The sequence below is a fragment of the Trachurus japonicus genome, chromosome 20 (genome assembly GCF_045865225.1).
Source record: "Trachurus japonicus isolate A0001 chromosome 20, Traja_1.0".
Taxonomy (NCBI): Eukaryota; Metazoa; Chordata; class Actinopteri; order Carangiformes; family Carangidae; genus Trachurus; species Trachurus japonicus.
In genome coordinates this window covers 13,213,061-13,236,049 of record NC_140926.1, presented here as the reverse complement: position 1 = coordinate 13,236,049, position 22,989 = coordinate 13,213,061, and the positions used below count along the sequence as shown (strand labels likewise).

Genomic DNA, 22,989 nt, shown 5'->3' with positions numbered 1-22,989 from the left:
GGCTGCAGCATGGCCTGCGGTTTTCAAGCTGATGCGTTAGTCTGCAATTAGCCCTCTCTGGGACAGGCTGGCTTCCTGCCCAGCCTATCCGAGAATGCAGTGCAGTGGAGCCAGGGGAAAAAGAGACGAGCAAAAAAAAAAAAGTTGTGCGTCACATACATGCATTCAGATAAAATCACAAAGACGCACAGGATTGAGGTCTTCAAAGGAAAAAGAAAACAAAGAAAAACAAGTACTGATGTTGATATCCTCCTTTCTCCTCCTTTTTTGCAGGCTTCTTCGGCAAGTACCTCAACGAGTACAATGGCAGCTACATCCCACCTGGGTGGCGCGAATGGGTCGGATTGATCAAAAATTCCCGCTTCTATAATTACACTGTCTGTCGGAACGGTTACAAGGAAAAACATGGTGCCGAGTATGCAAAGGTATGTGTTCCCATAATTTCTTAAAGGGATCATTAACTCAATCATTCATTTGTTTCCCCTTTATGGCCCAATATAAAGACTTCTCCTGACAAATTGCAGGTTCCACTCACTCATAAACACAGACAGTGAAACACTTCACTTATCACCGTGTTGTGATCCAGGCTGGCAGGAATTCTCATTCGCGAATTAGAGGGAGTGAGTTGACCTGACTTGACGTGGCGTCTCCTCTCTCTGCAGCATCCCTTTATTATGACGCACCTTGCCTCAGCATTTAGACCCTGTAAAATTGAAGCATCTTTATGAGAAGCCAATGTTGCCTGTGATAAATGCCACCCTGCACTTGTTTTTGTCTCCCTGTCTGTCTGGCTATTTCTTCTTCATTTTGTGTAGCAGAATAATTTAGTGCCATAACACCACAATAAAAAATGAGGGGAAAATTCACTTTTACCACTGTCAGAACCTGGAGATGAACACTGTGGTTGTACTGTCTTTTTGTGGCTCTGCTTGGCACCGGTCATCAATCTTCCCCAGATGTTTTTATAAGAGCTGTCAGCTTGTTTTTGCAGCTCCGTGCCAGTATCATCCCAGGTAGCGTCGACCTGGGGACATGAGGAATCTGTGAGGAGGGTTTATAGTTTGGATGCATGACAAGTTTTCAAGATGGCCTGCCTGAGAGATGGGCAAACAAATGTTTGGACTGCTATTCCTCAGCCAACTTGGACTGAGGTGTAAAGTTACCCACAAGCTGAGGCCAAGGTGTTTACATGACATGGGCTTGGTCAGCAGATTGTGGTTTCAAACCAAATGGACACATTATTTGCTATTTTTTGCCAAAACCCATCAACCTGCTACCGCCAGGTCAACCACAATTCCTCTTTTTAGATTCACACAGGGTGAGAGGGTCATGGTATTCCACACGGACTACTGCTGGCGCATCTAGTCATTGGATGAAATCACTGCATCTGGTGCCTCATCTAATCACAATTAGACCCTGTGTGATTTTCCATTGCAGGAGGATGAGTTCACTGAGGTTAAGGCCTTTGTTAAAAACCCTTTTGTGCAAGGTTTAGTTTGAGAATATGATCCACACACTTCAAATTCCGTGACAAGGCAACTGTCATGAACACAAAGCAGCCTGCATCGCAAGCCAGGTGTAATATGTTTCTAGTGATCAGAGATCAAGCACCTTGAAATGAATCTTGTAAAGTCAAAGCCACAAACCCCCGTAGAGTTGACAGTCAAAAACCCTATGGGTTGTAATAAAACTTCAGATTTCAGAATCTCAATTTAAATGGATGAATGTCACTGGGAAATTAAACCATGTGTGAATGAGCTTGAATTATGTGACTGCCACTTAGTACTAATCATCTCCAAATGGTTACGGGAAAAGTGATACTCTTCACCTCCCTGACCATTTTATAGCTGCTGGCCAGGCATTCCCCATGACACTGTCACTTCCTTCTGACCTGCCAGAGCCCTTAGCAGCAGTGGCTCACATTTTGGAGAGCTGGCAACTCCAAGAAAACAAGTATGGCAATGCTTTTCCTCGCGCACGCAATCACCAGCCTCCATGGGCATGTGCAGCTGCCAGGCCATTAAAGCTGGCCTGGCTATAAAGCCTATTAATAGAGACAGGATGAATCAGCCAAACCCACTTCTGACATTTCAGGGAAATCACCCTTTACCCTTTCATTCTCAACCTGGCACTCCCTTCTGTATGTAGCATGCTAGGCAACAACGGCGGCATACCAAAACTGCAGGTAGAATGGTTAATCTACTGTTGGAAACTTGGCAAATGCTATTGTGATTTTAGCTCAGGGTGTGATCCACCGTTCATTTCAAAAACAAAACCAAGACTCCACCACGCCTGGAATAAAGGTTTTGATAAAATGTCGCACCAACGGATTGTTTGATGTGACAATCTTACATTTCCTGAGTCTAAGCTCCTTACTTTGACTTATACGTAGTTCCTTTCATTCACTCGGCCGCTCCTTGCTCCTGCCTTTTTGAAATTCGAAAAACAAGACACTCAGGTTCTCGGGGTCCTTGTGTCTTTTCTATCTTTTTGAGAAGGAAAAGCAAAGAAGACAACGGTAAGAGAAAAGGGACGAAATGAAAATGAGGCTAAACATGAGAAAGAGAATGAATAGCCCGGAGAGGAGCGGAGGGGTAGGAGCTGTCATAACAACATACCATTTGAGAGCGCCAGGCTCCTCTCACCATCAAGTGGTGTCACATTCAATAGTGCAGAGATTCATTGATGAGGCAACAGCCCATGTACTGTATACACACACACACAGGCTCCAGCACGCACACACTCGCATTTACGCACACACCGGCAGGCTGCCAGCTGTTGACTCGACAGATTGGTACTGTAGTGTACTCAATGGCCCCAGTTCATATCCCCACTGGCCCCTCTCCATGTATTTGAAAATGACTGGACGAGGGAAAGCAACATGTCATGGTGATTGGACTACGAATGAGTTTTTATCAAAGCTCGTGTTGTTTTGCATTTTTCCCCCCAGTCCCACCTTCACTTTCAGCCTTCACTTCGCTGTGATTTCTGCCCCTGCAGCTCTTCATTAATGCTCTTGTTTTGTTTTGTTTCTTCTTTCCAGGACTATTTCACAGATCTGATCACCAACGACAGCATCAACTTTTTCCGCATGTCCAAGAAAGTATATCCTCACCGTCCCGTGATGATGGTCATCAGTCACGCTGCCCCTCACGGCCCAGAGGACTCAGCACCTCAGTACGCTGAGCACTTCCCAAATGCCTCTCAGCACATGTAAGTTACATTCAGGCTCGTATTATTGCACCCACTCAAACGCACACACACACACACACACACACCCCAAGGTTTCTAAATAGGACATTAAAAAGAAGATTTAGTGTCCATATTTACAAATGATATAGGAAGATATTCTGGGAGCTTTCATCTGCTGCTGTATGGGATTTCGCTTTTTAACATCCAATTTGAGTTTTTACGATATGGTGTACCTAACGTTATTACAGTACGCCAACCCCTCAATCCCCAGTGATGACAGGCTGCTGAGACGACTCTGCGAGTGTGAAATCAAAATGATTTATCATCCAAGAATAGCTGGGGCACATACCATGGAGAAGATCAGGGATGACTTCTCTTCTTTTCTTTTTTTATGGTGCGCTGCGCTCATGCCAAGCCCACATTGGCCTCCCACAACTCCCGACGCTGATTTGAGGCAGCATTGCAATACGCTGGGTCGTTCCATGGCAACGTGCCCTGCCGTCTATTGGTATAGGCGCTCCAACTGGCTCCCAGGGTGCACTACTACCATTGCGTGGTGGGGGGTGGTGGTGTTTTCAAGGCTTCTTTCCCAGTGCGCCGTGTGTTCCCTTACTTCCACTCACTTTCTGTCCCACTAAACATTCCTCTGTGTCTGTTTGCACTACCTCTCTGTCACTATCTGTATATCTCTGTTTCTGTCTGTCTCTTTATCTCTCCCTCTGTGTCTCGCGGTGTCTTCTCTTTCTCATTCTTGCTCACTCTGCCCCCCAGCCCCCTTCCTTCCCCGTAATTCGCGGCGGACTTCCTGACCCTGTCCATATCAATCAGTAGTTTTTTCCCCGCGGCTCCTGAGACGAGAAGAATGCATTGTGTGCTTCGGAACACCCTTTGTGACATTATTAATTTATTTTTAGCCCGAGCCTCCCTTGGTGAATGGGGTGGAGCAGGGGCCCCGGCGCTGGGGTTGCCCCAGTGATCGTGCGTAGGTGCAGCAACGTGTGTGGAAAATGTGCCATGGTTACTGCAGGGAGCGCAGGTGGTTGGCACGGGTTGTGTGTTTGTTTGGGTGTTTGTTAACAACACACAGCTGTGGTGACAATTTCCCACAGGTGGATGTTGGGAAGCAGATTCTTTTTATACAAATCATGTTTGGGTTTTTTTCCAACAATATCTTTACTTATTTCCAGACATAATAACACGCACATATAACCACTGGGACTCCAAACGTCTGCCCCAAACCATGCAGAACACAGGTCTTCAAATCACAATCAAGACATAACAACAAAAAATCACTAACGAAAGAAAGGAACTTAAATACACAATAGAATAATACTGTAATACAAATACTACATAAGTAAATAAAAATAAAAAATAAAAATCATGTTTTTTTGACATCATTCCATATTGAGATTGAGTTTGAATTGCTTCCACTAATGGAAAGATACGACTGCAGCTTTATTTAGTCTGACACTTTTATCTTTGCAGCAGATGCCACATGCAGCTAATGTGTAAGACACAGACTTGGGGAAGAGACTGCGTGGCAGTGAAGGAGGAGCCGCCTCATAAATCAAATGAGCGTCTGTACTTTTGACAGCAACAATAGCAGGGGAGGGTTTGATGTTAATGCCATTAACATTCCTCACTGTAGGTGTTTTTACTGTGTCTCTGAGATGGAAGCCAACCGAACCTCCTGCCTTATTTTAAACACCATAGATGCGGTGCGGTTTCTCACTGGCGTGTCTCTCTATAGGAGGATGTGTGAATGGAAGTTATTCCAGTTGTAGCTCAACAAGTTGCCGTGGGGGGAATGTCACTAATCCTTGTGTAGGATGTGTCTATGTTAAGTTTTGTAAGGTCAGTAGGCATTCTGGAGTCAAGAGCTTGTGTAATACAGGGCTAATACCACAAAACAATGACCCATATGTGACAGGTGGCAGGTGTGACCTCTCCTATGGACTGGCTTCATTCCACTGACCTCTGCATTCCTGGTTCCCTTGTGCCCAGGGCCCCATACCTTGGTGGCCCATTGCCCAGAGACAGGTCCCTTTGTGGGGCTTATTAGACCGCCTGGCTAGGTGGGTGAAGAGTTCACCCTTCTCACAAAGCAAGCCTGAGGAAACGAGGGCAAAAGGCAGCTCACTCAATCAGAGCAAAGCAGCTCCCATAGCAGGTCTTCATTAAAGTCTTGATAATTTGTCTAGCAGTTGATGATTCAGGGTTAGAACCTGTTCCTTTATAGTCTGATGTAAGGGTGAATCACATATAGCTGGAGGGAAATTATCTCTTATTGCTACATAACTTTCCCACCATGACCGAACACAAAGCTGACTCAGATTCCCAAGCTTTTAACATGAGTACTTACACTATATTATGTACTGTTTTGCTTTGAACCACCCACAAAAAATATGCTGGCTGCAGAAATCACCTTCATACAGTAGTCTATGGTATACCTCCCTCCTTTACAACCTTGACCACAGACAGGTGAGCAGCTTCTCTCAGCTGTAACTCCACAAACAACACAGCTTCTCCCTCCTCCTTTTGCTGTTTATCCTCTCTTGTTATTCCCACATTTTAAATGTCCATGACTTATTGAGTTTTGGGTCCAGAAGTTGTTGCAAACTTGACTTTGGGGCCTATTATTTTCTTAAGCATGTGCCAACCCACAAATGACTTGTCTGTGCCAAGTGTGCAGTGGAGCACGGAGACTCTCGTCTCTGTGTGAGAGGAGAGATGGTCGGAGAGAGGTGTGGAAAAACAGCGAAGGTGCTGGCTGCTGACTATTAAGACATTTCCTTCAACAAATAGAGCGGCTATTGATGCGTGTCAGATTCAGTGGACAACTGTGGCACCTGTTACTGAGCAGGAGTTTGTGAAAAGTATCAGACAGGTGTTTTTTGGCATCGTAAATGAGCTCTTCGGAGCTGCTACGTGCTTTGTTAACTCGCAGGTAAACAGATGTCCATACAGAAACATTATAGCATGTATGTTCTATCAAACATGATTTTTTAACAAGTCTGTTTCTTTCTCTCCCTCCTTTGTGCTCCTTTAGCACCCCCAGCTACAACTATGCCCCAAATATGGACAAACACTGGATCATGCAGTACACGGGCCCCATGAGGCCCATTCACATGGAGTTCACCAACTTTCTCCACCGGAAAAGGCTCCAGACTCTCATGTCTGTAGATGACTCAGTGCAGAAGGTAAGTTCTTTGAGCGATTACTTATTTAGGATTTCCTTATCTGCTGCTTTATGGCATGTAGGGAATATTTCATTGTCTCATTGTCACTTCTTTACCCAGGTTTTTGAAATGCTGGAGGAAACTGGAGAGCTGGACAACACGTACATTATCTACACAGCAGACCATGGCTACCACATCGGTCAGTTTGGTTTGGTCAAGGGGAAGTCAATGCCTTATGACTTTGACATCCGTGTGCCGTTCTTCCTAAGAGGACCCAACGTGGAGGCTGGAGCAGTGTAAGTACAAATAACAACTAAAATCATTCAAAGCGTCCACATTGTAAAAGTCAAGAAAGTTCTGGACTGCATGTATCTGTATGTTCTCATTCCTTGAAATCGAATCTTTATTTGCTCTGCTTACTTAGGTTTTTTTTATGTATTTCAGAGGATTAAGTGAACTAATGTTGCATGTACTTCCTCAGAAACCCTCATCTGGTGCTGAACATTGACCTAGCTCCCACTATTCTCCACATCGCTGGGCTGGACACCCCTCCCGACATGGATGGAAAGTCCATCCTCAAGCTGCTGGAACAGGACAGGACTGGCAATAGGTCTGTATGGATCTGTCATGCCATGCTGTAATGGATGTTATGCACAGTAATTGCACAGTGTGCATGATATGTGCAACAGTTCTGTTCATTGGCAATTTTTGAGCAAATGCAAATTTCCACAGCCGAAATGATTGCTTTCACTCCAGCTGCGCACAAAGTGGGTTCAGGGCAATTTGGCGGATTTTCCTTGGCCCAGGGACTCTGGCTGGGAGTCACTGAGGTTCATCTCATGAAGTTTCCTGTAGATTTTGTTTGCAAGTTGAATCATTTGCTTCTACTGTACAAACTGTCCAGTGTGCGTGCAGGATCATTATTCTTGACTGTGGGCATTTAAAAAGGGACTGGCTGTTATTTATCTGAACAAAAGAGAAAAAAAAATCAGGTCATCGGAAACATTTCAAGGGAAACAAAAAGAACCAGGACAAACCATTTAATGCTCATAGGCCATTTACACCATTCTCTTAAAACCCACAAGGTCTTACAGTAAACTTGCCGTGATCAACTTCCACAATGTTGGCTAGCTGCGTTCCCCGACACACTGTAGCTGATGGTGAGTGCATGATGGGCCGTATGAATTCTCTAAACTTTCTACGTTTTGTTTTCCCAGATTCAAACCCAACCGGAAACCCAAAGTCTGGAGGGACACATTCCTGGTGGAGCGAGGGTAAACTTGAGTTCTTTATTCCCTTTCCACACCACAGGCACATCCATGTCGTTGCAGAGCATTGTGTGTCACACAAACCTGACAAAACATTTCAATGAACCCAAAATGTGCAAAGCCCCCGCTGCACGTACCTCTTCCAGCACCACAGCCGCTTTTCCCACTTATTCGTTATCTGACAGACATTTCCTGACCACAGCCAGTTTGGACGGCAGCGACGGTGGAAGAGGTTGAAATATTCTAAGTTGTTTGGTAGAGCTATAAGCGGCCTGGCAAATTATGACAGTTCACGCACGAGGCGCTGACAACGTATGAAACCAAGTCTTTTGCTCATTTGCAAGAAAAATAAGCAGAGTCTTTGTCCTTTGAAGAGGGGAGGGGGGGCTTGCATATATTGAACACACAAGCGTGGCTTTAAACCTGACATAGCCTGCAGTTCGTGCACAGGCGGAGACAGGCGGAAGATACATTTCACTAACATGGTAGAGCTAGACACATGCAAAATAAACAAAGGCTAGCCAGGCTCAGGATGATGTTACCTGAGGAATGGCTGGAAGGCTCACACTCGATTCACTCACAGGACATGTCACCAGGCCTCCCAGCGTGGAATGCAGCAGCCACACTACAGCCAACACTTGACTGTTTCCGCCCCCCCCCACCCCCACCCCACCCGCCCCCATCCCACCCCCCACCAAGACTGTTTTTTGTGCGCAGTGCACGCAATCGCATACAGTGAATGCTCCCTCACAAAGCCTGTCAGATCTTTATTTAACTTCTCCTCTGTCGCCAGATATATGTTGCAGAAAATGATACCTCCAATCTGACAGGCTGCTTTTGTTCACTTAAACATGTTAAGCTGCACTAATGCCAGAGGTGTACTGACAGAAACCTGACAACTTGGAGAGGAATAATCCCATCCAGCTTGTCTTTCCATGACACAGGTGCCCGTGGCGATGAAAAAAAAAAAGGTTGCAGTGAAATAAATAAGAAAGCAAAAAAGACATGGAGGTCATGGTATGAAGATGAAAGAGGAGGGAACGGTAACAAAGGCTCAGAGCAGATCGTGCTGGATAATGATACTGTATATTACAGTATGTCACGTTCTGCCATACAGCTGCTCCCCCCCCCTCCACACTATCATTTCCTCACAATTCCTATTTTCTTCCAAATCGCTGACTTGGCCCTCCCCATCTCCTTTCCACTTATTTTCCCATTTGCCAGCAACTGCGTCAACATCTGCAGACACAGAAGAAAGGAGCCAGTGAGCTCTGCTGCCACACATGCAGATCACTCTCCCAACTGGTGCATGTTTGTGTGACAGAAGAACGAGCCGGTCCGCGGACCGCGCTCCGTATGAAATGAGGAGTGTGATCTTTGACCTGTTCGGGGGCTTTAGCTCTTTTAATCCGTTCCACCATTAATCTACACTGTTTATAGGGGCTGTCTGCTTGTGCGCCTGTGTCTAAATGCTGAGATTAGCCTCCGCAGGCCTTTCACCCTGTTACTCAGACACAGATGTGGGCGGCACTCCCCACAGTAGCTAATGCCTTTTTTTTTGCACAGACTCACGTGACATCCTCTATGATTTAATATCCTCCCATGACCTCACGGTACTGTACCTCGGAGCCTGGAAACGCTGACTGACAGCTGGGGCTTACTATGTTCATTTAATTTTATTTATTTATTTAAATTGGGGACGGCGCATATTAATAGACATTGTACACATGTCCCCAGGCAGGTTGTTGTAATAGTAAAAAAAAGACACATTAGAAATACATAGAAGACCAATACAAAGAATTACACTAAGAGGGACAGAATACTGACTTAATGAAGAATAAACACACGCAAGTACAATAAAACAAAACAAAAACAAAGAAAACAAAAGTAATACATATCAAAAAAGGAAAAAATAAAAGTTTAAAGCCTCACACAGTTGCACTAGACCAGATGTTTTTTTCAGAATCTAATCATTTTCGTAACGCAGCCATCAGGGACTGACATCGACAGCGACTGCTAGCTCTTTAATCAGCCATGGCTAAAGGCTGAGAGACTACAGCCAGGCCCAGTGGCCCAGTGTGTGAACGTTGGCTGCTCTGCCCCTGGAACAGTGTGGCAGACCAGAAACCGGACAAGACAACGGCCCAACTCTTGGAGGGGACAGGTTGTCCTTTGCTCCGTTGTCGCCGTCATTCTGTCTGTGGGTCGTGAGCAGCCAGCCAGGCCATGTTGGCAGGGGGAGTTGGGGGTACAGCAGAGGGATAAAGGGGATGGGGATGGGGGGGTGGGGGGGTTGGCCTTGGCTTTTATCCGCAGAGACTCAGCCGGTCCTTGTGGTGGTGACAGAGGAGAGGAGGAGGCAGGGGCAGTGGAACGTGATGCCAAGCTGAGGTCAAACAGCTCAGAGCTGAGCGCTGGTGTGAGGCTGAGCTGAGCTTCGTGACCAAATCCCTCTGGCGGACGCAAATACATAACTTATCCATGAGAAGCACACTGGCCTGCGACAGAAAGTCCAAAAAAAAAGAAAAATGAAGGACTCTTTAAGGGGATTAAACTTGAATTTAGTTTGCTTTAGTTCAGTAATACTTTTAAATGCATTGACTCTCTGAATAGGTGTGTTTGTTGTTAATTTCCTCCTCGTTGTGTGTCGTGCAGGAAGATCCTGAGGAAGAAGGATGACTCAGTGAGCACTCAGCACACCAACAGCCTGCCCAAGTACAAGAAGGTCAAAGAGACTTGCCAGCAGGCCGAGTTCCAAACGCCCTGCGAACAGCCTGGACAGGTAAAACCAACACACCCACGTGCACACAGACACAGCACAGAAGAACTTATTTCTGCAAATATTTTGTGAACAGATACGAGTTCCCACGACGCATCCGCCGAGGATCCCGCCGATCCTTTTCTTTCCCAAACTGTAATGAGTACCACACTGGAAATGACCTCCGCTCTGCCTGTTGAACTGTTCTGCAGAGCCCCAAGTGAAATACTCATTTACAGTACATCATTTGGTCTGTAATTGAACCCTTTTGCACTGTTCTGCGGTGCGTTCATTTGTTGGTACTTCCTTTCATCTGAGCCCATTAATTTTCTGGCAGACCAACATCCAGGCGGTACGGTGCAGTACAGCCTTGGAACAGACCGACCAGAACAATACAAATTGTTACAAGTTTCAGGTAGCGTGAAATGACAGACAGAGTTTCTGAGAGGGGAGGGGGGGGTGGGGGCGTTGGTTCACTAATGCAACCCAGATCCATTTTATGGTCGCATAAATGTGTGTTTGTAACAATCGGTTATTAAAGACAGCGATCGAGTAATTCCAGTTGTGTGTGTGTGTGCCATTTTGTGTGCATGCATGTGAGAGCGTGGGTACAGCGTTTCCTCGTCTTGTAGCTGTAATCATTCGCAGTGCACATGATGATATGTTGCCGCGTAGCATGAGGGATGAGATTTGGTCATAAATGGCCCGTCTGGCATGATTTAGCACGGCCTCCCAGAGAGCAGCCTGAAAGTCGGTGGAGTGTTTCATACACAGTTACAGTGGAAAAGGATGAATAAACACAGGAAACAAGTGCTTGATATCTTCATCATAGTGTACTGGTTCTTATTCAAACTCTTCCTCTGTTTCTGACAAACATACATAAAAACTAAATGGAAGATGTCAATCAACATGTTATCTATTGTATATTTTTATAGCATCATGTCGACTCACATCCCTGTGACGGATGAAAACCTTTGGCTCACACCGAAGCGCTGTATCGCAGTAGTTAAAGGGATCTTGAACAAGAACACCGAACCTCCTTCGTCTTGAACCTGATTTAACTCTGGATTGCGAAATGTTTTGTTTATTTGTTTTGAATATGACCACATGGTCTCTGGAATCAGACGGACCAGACTGTTGTAGAGCTCAGTCTCTGTTGTGCTTTTGTTACAAACTCGTTGCCGTCCTTCGGAATCGATAATACGATAACAGTATGGGTTTGTTGTGGGTGAACCGCATCTAGTCACCAGGGATATGGATGAACCTCTATTACTGGATGTTTTCAGCGGTATATGACAATGTGAGTGACTTGTGGTTCTTTGAATCTTCTACTTACCACTCATGTTTCATGCTTGTATGGTCATCTATGTCTGCTCCTAACCAACCACTCCTCTCCTCCTCCTCCTCCTCGCTTTCCCATCCATCTATTCTTTCTCGCTGCTGCTCTGGTACTGTGGTGCCATAAAAGCACAAGCAAGGGGGGAGGAGAGAGGAAGGAGAAAGAAAGACAAAGATTGTTTTCATCCCTAAGTGACAACATATCTCTCTCTTGCTCCTCTTCAACATGTCTATTCTGATAATGCAGCTCTATTGGGTCCATACGCTCTTTGTCAAATCTTCCTAAAGAAACCAGATTTGCCTTATGGCCCTTTAGACCCTCATTCCCACACACACACACACACACACCACTGATCATGTGTGCTGCGCTCTGCAGATGTGTCTCCTCCATTTATCCGAGACCTAACCAGCAGCACCACTCACGGCAATCAGCCTCAACTTTCTTCTCCGAGTGGGAATGGGTGTTTAGAGAGACAGAGGATGTAGGCGAGTGCGTGGATATGTATTTACACAATTTTGCCGGTGACGCACTTGGCACGGGCAAACTCGGTGTGAGAGTGATAGGAGTTTCCACTTTGTTTTCTAGACACCAGACAGACCCAATTCATCTCATGTGGTCATTTTGGTTTATCTTTCCTGCTGCTTTTGGATGCCATTCTTCCCCACAGGCTGAGATTTGCCTGATATGTCTGTCAGAAGCATGTGTTGCCCAAGGAGTCTTCTAAAATTGCCACAAAACCAAAGGCTTTGTCGTGAAATCTGAGATTTCATTTTTCATATAGTTAACATCTATAGCCCTTTAGCTATGCCAAAAAAAATGTTCATTGCTGTAGTTACATACGGGAGGTTCTTAAAAGGATACGGATCAAGGACACTCTTTATTTTTCTAATTTTTTGGGGGGGAATCTGCAGAGAAAATAATTTATGAAGGGCTATTCTTTACTCTGTTTGGGTTTTGCTTGCAGAAATGGCACTGTGTGGAGGAGATTACAGGGAAGTGGAGGATACAGAAGTGTAAAGGCGGTTCCAAAGAGGGCTCCAGGAAAAGGGCCCGCAGCCTGAAGCCTCGCAGCAGCTATGACAACAAAGAGAGAGGCTGTGACTGCGGGGACGCTCTCTTCAGAGCCTCCAGAGCCGAACGCCGCTCCCACCGACAGTTCTCTTCTTCGTCTGGTCAGCGTAAGTACACGGATCACATATTTTAAAACAATATACGGTAAATTGAAGGGATACACGCTTGGATGCAAACGATTATTTCAGTTCAAAGGTGGAGCTATTGGCATGGGGAAGACTGTTTAGTTATTTTTGAACTTTTAACATTGTATTGATGTCTATGTCCAAATACCATTTGGAGAAAAAAATAAGTCTGTGAAGGCTTAAGACTCCCTGTAATGGATTATTTATACTCTAAAGGGAGACAGATGCACAGGAATAGCAAACATCTTGCGACAAGCCCTGGAATTTGCTCTGTGGATGTTGCCTTGTGTATCTCTGCTGGAATTGTGGTTTGATGCCCTCTAGTGTACCTTGGGAAAGGTGCAACAGAAAAGTGAACATCTGATAATCCTTTTAAAGATGCACTGCAGAAATGGGCCAAAGAAGTATTATAATAGGAGAGGGAGTCAGAGTTGTATGTTGAAGGGGTTTAGTTAATCTGGAAACCAACAGTGTTGTCGTTACTGAAATAAGTACACTTAATTGATGAAATGTGAGCATGAAAAGATGGTTTAACTCAGTTTTATTTTTCTGTAATAGGTTTTCGGCCACGTTTTGTCCATACTCGGCCTGCCAGGTCTCTGTCTGTGGAGTTTGAGGGTCAGATATACGACATTGACCTCCAAGCAGACGACCAGTCAGCTGTCCGCCGCCGTGTCATCTCAAAGCGTCATTACAACCAAGAGGACGCACAGTTTGACCTGGGGACAGATGACGGCTCGGAGGAAATGCTGGCAGATGATACAAATGCTGTGGGATACCCCAACTCAGTCAAAGTTACACACAAGTAAGAATTTAGTCTCCCTTTAAATCTAAATTCATGAAAGATGTGACTTCTGTTTTCATTTGTATTTTTAATAAAAATCCTAACAGAGGTGTGTACTTTCTTTTTTGCTTGTGTTTCAGGTGTTATATTTTGATGAATGATAGTGTCCATTGTGAAAGAGAAATCTACCAGTCCTCCAGAGCCTGGAAAGACCACAAGAGCTATGTGGACCAGGAGGTGAGTGAACACAGCTTAGGTTGTGATTTTCACAGCAATCGTCAGGGTTACTCTGTTTGCCAGATGTCAGAGGGATTTGTCATGATAAATAAATCAATCATACGCTGTATTTGTTGCATATCTTTTTCCACCCAGATTGAAGCACTTCAAGACAAAATCAAAAACCTCCGGGAAGTAAGAGGACACCTCAAGAGGACACGTCCAGACGAGTGCGACTGTGGAAAGAAGAGGTCAGTCATTTACGTATCACCTCAAAAATACTTTCTGTTCAGTCTGTAATGTTATTTCCATACAGTTGCAGGCCTCAGGCCAAAGCCTGTTGGAGTGCACAGATAAAGTTTTCTTCTACGATCCTTAGTCTCTGTCTCTGTTTATAAAACCAGCTATTTTAGCAAAGGAGAGAGAAACAAGGCAGAGAGATTGAAGAACAGGAATGATCAGCTCCATCCGTTTAAGTGAGTTTCTTTTTTCCCTTTAATTGTGGCTTCGGCTCATTAAGTGTCACTCCTCATTTCACACATGAATACTGACTGAAATCTGTAACCAAGTGTGTGAATATTGTGTATTTTCTATGCTCAATGTTTGCATGGTCTTTGCATGTCGTGTTTAAATGTGACCTTCTCACTAAAAAATCCCTGTAGATCCCAGATGACCAGTCCAGCATGTGTGTGTGTGTGTGTGTGTGTGTATGTGTGTGTATGTGTGCATACTGTGGTGTGTTGACAATATTTGTGGCCCCTAAAACACACACACGGGTTTCCGAGGGAGTCATGGCATCTAGAAATCTTCATCAAGTGGTTGGTTCCTGAATGGAGTTTAAATGACAAAGCAGATGTATGGCCAGGGATCTATTTGTGTGTGTGTGTGTGTGTGTGTGTGTGTCTGTGTGTGTCTGTGTGTGTCTGTGTGTGTCTGTGTGTGTCTGTGTGTGTGTGTCTGGAAGTGATTGAGTAGCATGGAAAGATAGAATGACTCAACAAAGGGGAAATCAGTCAGTCCCTCAAACACAGTGATCAACTTGCACCAGGAAACATTGGGAACAGATTATGCCAATACAAAGCAGCTGTTTCTTTTTTTTGTTGGTTTTTTTTACACAGTGCCTGTTGTGTGTTCATGCAGGGAGGATGAGGGGACAGTGGCTAGTATGACATCCCAGAGAAAATTGGACATAGTAAGAGCTTAAACATGAAAGTAAACAGACTGTCATTCCCTGGCATCGTTGATGCCTTCTGGAAGTCCCCGTCCAGAATCCTGCTCCACTGTGGTTAGGGGAGGGTAAAGGGAGGGCTGATGTAATCTTTACATCGCACTGTTTTGTAATTCCCTCAACGTGTCCGTCTGACAGGGAGGCTGCGCAGGAAATAGACGGGAAGGCCCAGCTGTACAACGAGATCCGCAGACGGAAGAAGGAGAGGAAGGAGAAGAAGCGGCAGAGGAAAGGAGACGACTGCAGCCTGCCCGGCCTCACATGCTTCACTCATAACAACGACCACTGGCAGACCGCTCCCTTCTGGACACGTACGTCGTATATTGACCTCAAGCTGCTCATAATACAGTAGAAGTACATATAATTAGTTCCAGCTTTAATCTAGAAAACACCAACATTGTAATAAGGTCAAACTGTGCTTTGATGGGGTAGAGCCAGAGTCATAACAGTGTGTTTTCTGAGGTCTGTTCAGACGTTACGAGCTGCACTAACCGACTGACTCTTCATTACTGTCTAGTGGGTGGATTCTGCGCGTGCACCAGCTCCAACAACAACACCTACTGGTGCCTGAGAACCATCAACGAGACTCACAACACGCTGTTCTGCGAGTTTTCCACTGGCTTCCTGGAGTACTTTGACCTCAACAGTGACCCCTACCAGGTGGGTGAACATCTGTCTACTGTCATTCAGCTGTGCTTCCCGTCTGTGTCTGTCTGCTCTCTCTCTCCAAGCGTTTTCATTGGCTCCTGCGTTATAAAACTCAGCCCATAAAAGTGTCTCTTTAGTCATGTCCATGGTTTTTATGTGTGGAACAGCCATATGAGATTTTATTCAGTTGCTTTGTTTTATCCAAACATAACACATCACGACACTAAAACAAGATTGTTTTTAAATCTGCAGCTGACCAACGCGGTGTATTCCGTGGATCGAGACGTGCTGAACTCGCTCCACGCTCAGCTCATGGAGATGAGAAGCTGTCAAGGCTACAAGCAGTGTAACCCTCGACCTAAAGGCTTGGACACAGGTAAAACTCTCACTCTCAGTCTGTTTGTTTCTCCTTAACTTTATTCTCCTGAAATACACCATGAGTGTGTTGGACCTCCGGACTGATGCATACATGATGGGTCTAGTGGTAGCTGTCATGCCAACGAAGATGGAAACAGATTCTGCACACAGAGGAATTAGAGAAAGACTGGAAGATGAACCAGTTAACCTGGGATGGATGATTCAATTTGTTAATACACTGCAAAAACTCAAAATCTTTCCAAGAATATTTGTCTTATTTCTTGTCAAAATGCCTCATTTCTAGTTCAAACTAATCTCTTTCCACTTAAAATAAGACTCATCACCTAAAAATTAACTTGTTTTTAGATCATTTTCACTTGTTTCAAACAAATTTTTACTTGAAATAAGTAGAAAAATCTGCCAGTGAAAGCAAGTTTTTTGTGCTTGTACTAATAAGGAAGAAAAACTTACTCCACTATCAGACTTTTCTACTTATTTCAAGTAAAAATATGCTTGAAAGAAGTAAAAAGTGTCTAAAAACAAGCTACTTTTTAATGTGATGAGTCTTATTTTAAGTATAATGAGATTTGTTTTGACTAGAAATTACATTTTGACTAGAAATTAGACAAATATTCTTGGTAAGACATTTGAGTTTTTCCAGTGTACAACAGTAAATGCTGGGATGGTAATCTGAGGGGTTGTAGAACAGGTTTGCAGTATTTCAGTCTAATCCTCTGCTGTGCTTTGAGTCTGTTTCCGTCTCAGTGGTGTGTGTGTATGTGTGTGTGCACATATCTGCATGCTGCATGTGCCTGGGAACTCAATGATATGAGATGACATTTCAGGTGGAGGTCAAGGAAATCACCTTATTTGTGTTTTTTTTTTTTGTGTTGATGTTTGTTTGACGTGTTCTTCTTGATGACGCACATTCATGCACATATGATCCCTCTCTCTGAGCCCAGGACCTTCCACTCTGCTGGAGATTTCCCCCCCTTCACACACACACACACACACACACACACACACACACACACACACACACACACACTGCACTGTGTTTTTGAATTATAGTATAGAAGGCTGTATTACAGTTGTGTGTCCTGGCCATCTTCCCCTTTATGACTCACTGAGTGTTAGAGATATTATTTGGAGGATGCTGTCATCACGGCAGTTGAGGCTGTCATTTTATTTGAGCCCGTCATGCATCACTGTTATAATCAGCCACACTATGTTTTTTTTGTTTTTTTTTACTACCACCACATGGTCCAAAACATCCTTGGAGAGCAGACATCTCAGCGACGGAGGTGGTTAATAAGTAATGTCGTGATGACCTAAGCCCATAAGGCCGAGCTGTAGCATTCGTGTGTGGCATGAACTGGCGGCTTTGTTTATGTCCTGAGGATAAAAACTTTATGTCTGTAATTACCAGCTGGAGAGTGGAGCACTGGAGCGGCCAAGCTGCTCTGAGAAAACTGATTGTGTTTCAGTGCTGGCATGCTGGACTTGTCAAAACGGAGCCAACACATGTCACATAGCAGCCGAAAATCTCTTGACTCGCACTGGCTGCCCTCGCTCCGGTACGATGCCAGCTCCGTGGACCAATGAAACGGCTGTTGTGGTTACATCAAGTGATGTTTTCGTTGGAGAAATAGATTATTAAAATTTACCAGCAGAGTGAAATGGATCTAGCAGTTACTCGCATCTATTTGTGGTGTGTGACTTAACCATCATTATCACCTGACTGGATAACCGTGTGTGTGTTTTATTTATTTTTTGCTTTGAAGGGGAAAACCCCGGTTGACTTCCCCACCTCACAAACCACTTTGTTCTGATCACTCCTCATCTCTTCATCCATCCAGCACTGATCACATGACCTTCCAACCCCCTCCCCCCTCTTCTTTTTGTTTCCCTCCAGTCAAATCCAAACCTCTCTTCTCCTCCTTCCTCCTTCCTCCCTCTGATCATCCAATAATTGCATTTCTCCATAGGGAGTAGCAGCTGTGCATGAGGAAAGTCTTCGGTTGTGAATGATCTATTTTTTTTTTTATTTCCCTCCAACATCCCTTTGAATCAAAAGCATTAACAATCGATTGCTTCTATTTTCCCCGATCAGGAGGTAAAGATGGAGGAAGCTATGAGCCACACAGGTATCCACCAATTTTTGTTTATCTTCAGTGGCTTTTTTTCTTTAACACCTGCATGGGCCGAATCGCCTCATTCCCACTAATCCATCCATCCATGGAGTGCCAGCGCTTGATCTGATCTGTGGCTGCATGCTGGGGACACGCTAACAAATCATAACAGAAGTTTCAGTTGTCATTCTTTTTTTTTTTCTTTTTTTTCAATTAAAGCAGCTTCATTTTATGTCACCTCTGTGCACACAACCTGCCTTCACCTTTTATTATCAGCCTGCAGCTATTTGAACGTGAAATCAGCGTTACCAGTTTCCTCTGCCGCATATTTTCACACCTTTTGCTTGAGAGTGCAACATGTCCAGTAGTTTTCCCCCACAGTGAAATGAAGAAGCTATTCCTAATGTAGCATGGCTAAATAAAAAAGAATCCAGGAGTCATGAAGGGAGGTGCTAAGCTAAATATGCGCTTCTACTTGAGACCAACTCAAGCATCAAGTGCATGTGAATGACAATGCATGATACTGAATCATCCCTGCTCATGCATCACATTCTAAATGAAAGGAGTAGTTCAACATTTTGGGATACGGGACGAACAACTCGCCCAAAATGTTGAACTGTTCCAATATCACCCCTCCATGCCATGTCAGCCATACCCACAAATAGGTCAGTCGTCATCACATGTAGTCCTCATTCAGGCCATTAGCTAGTGGTAGAGTGGACACTTGAGTTGCTGTGACCTCTCTGTCCTCCCACTGACCTTTTGCCCTTTTGACCTGTGTTTCTTGGCACCTGCTAACCAGGCGGCAGCAGCATCGAAAGTGGTCAAAGAGGAGACCAGGCCTCTCCTTCCTGTGAGTCCCTGAGCCTTGACAAATCATCTCCATCCGCTTAGCTGCAGTAGATAACAGGAGAGCTGATGGCACAAGGAAAGCTCACCCAAAAAGTGGCACTGATATGATATTTTCTTTTCCTCGTTTTTTTTTTTATTTTTTTTACTTGCAGACATGAAACTGAGCCAGACACTGATTTATAGCTTATCGCTATGATTTTCCTTTATTTGCCTCTCTTTTCCTAATGCTTTTTGACTTTTCTTATTTTCTCTGGGGATACACCATTCAGCAGCAAGCTCATCTCCTATTTATTTTTTTTATTTTTTTGCTACTGAGCCTCTTGTTTTGTTGTTCACCTTTTTTTGTTTGTCTGCTCTTCAGTTCTTTTCATTCCAGGTTGCCTGACTTTGCATTTAAATCCAATGCAGGCCTATCATTAACTGTGCCATTCCATTTTTCTTGTGCAGCTTATCGTGTTAGTCTGTTATGATGTGTTATTTAATTTTTTTTTTCTTTTCAGTTTGTCTTTCTAATGTGAATTTCTAAGGCAGCATGTGTTTGCACTACTCATGGCTTAAGCTTTACGTGGATGCTGTGTTTATCTAGTTGATCTAATGTTGGCCAAGTGTGTGTGGTGAGAGTGTGTGTGTGTGGTGAGTGTGTGTGTGTGTGTGTGTGTGTGTTTTGCTTGGGGTCTCGTACCCCATGGAGCTGGCTGCTTTTGTGGGAACTGGAAGTCGCTGCATGCTGAACATGATACAGATCCCTCTGTTCTTCCTGCTCCCGATCCTCACGCTGTGTCTCCTTCTCTCTGGCAGCACTCAGCCGATATGGGACGGACGACAGGGTTAAGCTCCCCAACTTGACAGACGAGGAGGTGAACTGGCAGGGACTGGAGGATCTGTATAGCATAAACGAAAGCCTTTATGAATGTAGGCCTGACTACAGCCCCGGCCCAGACAACTGGGTCAACTTCCAGAAGGATGTAGATAATATGTTTGCACTGCGACACGTTTTTAAGAATTTCAACCGAACCCACGAGCTCGACGACGACGACGACTCCACCCTGCCAGAGCTGGGCTCCGGGGCCGGGGGTGGAGGCTTCGGAGAGGGCAGCGGAGACGAGTCGGCCCCAGCCGGCGACGTCTGGCCGAGCTGGGTCGGAGAAGCTCGCCTCGCCACCCCCGCCCCCAGCAAAACGCCATCAGCACCACCACCACCGCCACCACCACCAACACCACCACCCACACCCAGGCCCACACTGGAGGGGAAACTAGAACCCATTGTCAACGACCTTCCTGAGAGGCTCATGGACAGACCCGGGCCGTCTGTCATGTCAGCGTCACCAGAGATGGCGGCGTCATCATCGTCACCATCATCATTAGATCCGAGGAGAGACGAGGTCATCTTCCAGAGTGATGCGTGGGCGCGGCAGCTGGAGGAGATCGAGGGGGACGTGTTCAGCGGGAACGGACTGACGGAGCTGGAGACGAGACACGACAACCAGCTGGACCCCGGGCTGGGCCACGGAGAGGCCCCGGGCCCCCAGCGCCTCGGCCTGGGCCTGGGCCTGGACCCCGAAGAGGAGGAGGACATTTTCCAGGCCCAGGGCTACATCCCCTTCTCCCCACAGACACTCAGGCCCAAGGTGCAGACCAGCACCAGCGGGAGCCCCCCCCCCACCACCACCACCACCACCACACAGACTAGCGCCCCCCAGAGCGTCGGGGTGGTACTACAGGTACTGCCTCAGGCCACGCTGCCCCTCACCTTGGACTACGAGGGCAGCGGCTCTCTGCCTCAACCCTCCAATCAGACCCTCTGAAACAGACAGACAAGACGCACGCGCTGGCCAGCCGGCGAATCAGGGCTGCCGGTCGCCACAGAGACGCAGTGATTGGGAGATGAGCTCGCCAAGAGCTAGTATGGCGAGTGATGCCACCTCAAGTCAGTCAGAGTTGTATAATGAGTATTAAAATTATTGTTTATTTTTTTACAGGTGCCTACGTTTATTAGTAAACAGTGTTATGTTTTGTGTTTTTTTTTTTTTTTTTTTTTCAAATATATATTTAGAAAAGATAAAAAGCCTTAATGCAGCTAAACAGAAGTGTTGGGAGTAAAAAGTTTAATTCCAGACAGATAACACCATTGATGTTTTTAATGTTTTTATGAAAAACAAGTGTGAGTGGTGAAACCATTTCAACATGTGAATGGATGGTTAGCATTAGTCAGCTTTAGGTACGCTCCAGTCTTTAAAAAAAATCTATTTATCTTAAACCTGCCCTGTTACAGGATACTGCACGACAACAGTAACCACTCACCCATTAGATAATTAAGAAGAAAAAAAAAAACTGACCCCAAATGCACTTTTGAACTTTTCCACACGATGACACTCACCCTCTGTCTGTGGTGCTGAAATTTATGTCCGTAGTGAATCATTTTTATTTTGACTGACTACTTTCAAAGCTAAGACAACAGCTGGATTGTCAACGTTACATCTGTTTCGCAGAGAGCTTTTATTTTGAAATATTTTAAACTTTTCTGTATGGGAATTTTTTTTTTTTTAGCCTTTTCTTAATATGGCAAAAGTAGGATCACAAAGTTTTTAGACAATCATGGCACAATTTACCAGTGAGTATAGAAGCTGATACATTTCTAAGTGACAGGTTTACACATCATTACCATGTGAATTATCCAGCTGAAGCAAACACATCTGATTCTCTTAGCAGGCAAGAAAGAAACGCACACAACTGGTGTTTATTTTTCTTTCCAGGGCACTATTTACTGATTAGTTGTACCAGCTCTGAGTCGCACGTTTGTCACTATTCACAGCATTTTCTTTTTCTTTTGAAGTCAAATGATCCTTACTAATCACAGAGCGAATGCTTACACAATCACCGGGGGGTGAGAAAATGTTCACTGTGTAACTTTGTTTATGGAAATGTCACCAATTAATCTCGTGCTGTACGACGTAGTGCTTCGATAATCCAGAGTAATAGTGTTGCACATGGACAATTCATCTTGAATGTAACTTTACGGTTCCTTCAATCTGGTTATACGACGGCACAATGTGCCACAGCTTTTGTCTTTGGACGGTATAGTTGGTAAAAACACTCAGCAAGCATCGCATAAAGCTAAGAACCACAAGGCCATCGAGAGCAAACGGTTGGTTCATCTCGGAGAAAACAAGATGAATCAAACAGGTTCTTCAAAAAACCTGCTGCTCTCCTTTTCTTTCTTGACAGTGTGTGTAGATGTGTTAGAGCAACTCTGGTTTCAGGAAAGCCATGAAGCTGTTAAGAAATAAACCCTTTCAACCTTCCCAATGATGTTTCAGCCTCAAGTGTTGTTCCACCACCACATAAACAGACCTTTACAATAACTCAATCAGACAAGGTGAGGTTTTTTTTTGTGTTTTTTTTAATGACAAATATCAAGTATTCAAGGCATTTGTAAACCAAGTGTTCACAAACATCAATTAGACTTCTGCTCCTGAGGAACACAAGGCAATAAGAGCTCGACTTTTCAGAATACAGCTTCTGTTCTGTCTGGGAAATCCACTCTCAGTTCGGACACTGACGAAAGGAAGGATGTGTTAAAGCAAAATTTCACAGTCGACCTGAAGTTGACTGTATCGGTAGTAGTTCAACAAAACAGCAGGACGCTGAATTCTAAGTATGTGTGTGTACAGTACAGTAAAATCATCCTTTCATTTACTGTGTCCAGAGACCTGCCTGTCTCAGCTGGAATGACTCTCCACTCTCCTCTGTTATTTCATCACTGTAATGCAGAGCCTTCAGCAATTTATTGCTCTGTCAGGGATTAACACATTTTTATTTTTTAAAGCACATTATTATATC

The 22,989-nt window shown here is 44.8% G+C and overlaps 1 protein-coding gene across 2 annotated transcripts in view; it reads left to right on the top strand.

Annotated features, from left to right (window-relative positions):
* Positions 1-22,451, top strand: part of sulf1 (sulfatase 1) — a 38,261-nt gene extending 15,810 nt beyond the window's left edge. The window contains exons 4-19 of one of the 2 annotated variants that reach the window (XM_085763661.1): positions 274-425; positions 3,044-3,213; positions 6,242-6,392; positions 6,492-6,667; positions 6,853-6,981; positions 7,589-7,645; positions 10,295-10,421; positions 12,701-12,914; positions 13,491-13,737; positions 13,857-13,953; positions 14,089-14,183; positions 14,337-14,408; positions 15,299-15,471; positions 15,678-15,820; positions 16,061-16,184; positions 19,948-22,451. In XM_085763661.1, coding sequence (XP_085619787.1) covers positions 274-425; positions 3,044-3,213; positions 6,242-6,392; positions 6,492-6,667; positions 6,853-6,981; positions 7,589-7,645; positions 10,295-10,421; positions 12,701-12,914; positions 13,491-13,737; positions 13,857-13,953; positions 14,089-14,183; positions 14,337-14,408; positions 15,299-15,471; positions 15,678-15,820; positions 16,061-16,184; positions 19,948-20,954 — 3,134 coding nt within the window. In that variant the 3' untranslated portion in view covers positions 20,955-22,451. The remainder of the gene's footprint in view (positions 1-273; positions 426-3,043; positions 3,214-6,241; positions 6,393-6,491; positions 6,668-6,852; positions 6,982-7,588; positions 7,646-10,294; positions 10,422-12,700; positions 12,915-13,490; positions 13,738-13,856; positions 13,954-14,088; positions 14,184-14,336; positions 14,409-15,298; positions 15,472-15,677; positions 15,821-16,060; positions 16,185-19,947) is intronic. The other variant, XM_085763663.1, reaches the window with a different exon arrangement.
* Positions 22,452-22,989: the final 538 nt, after the last annotated feature.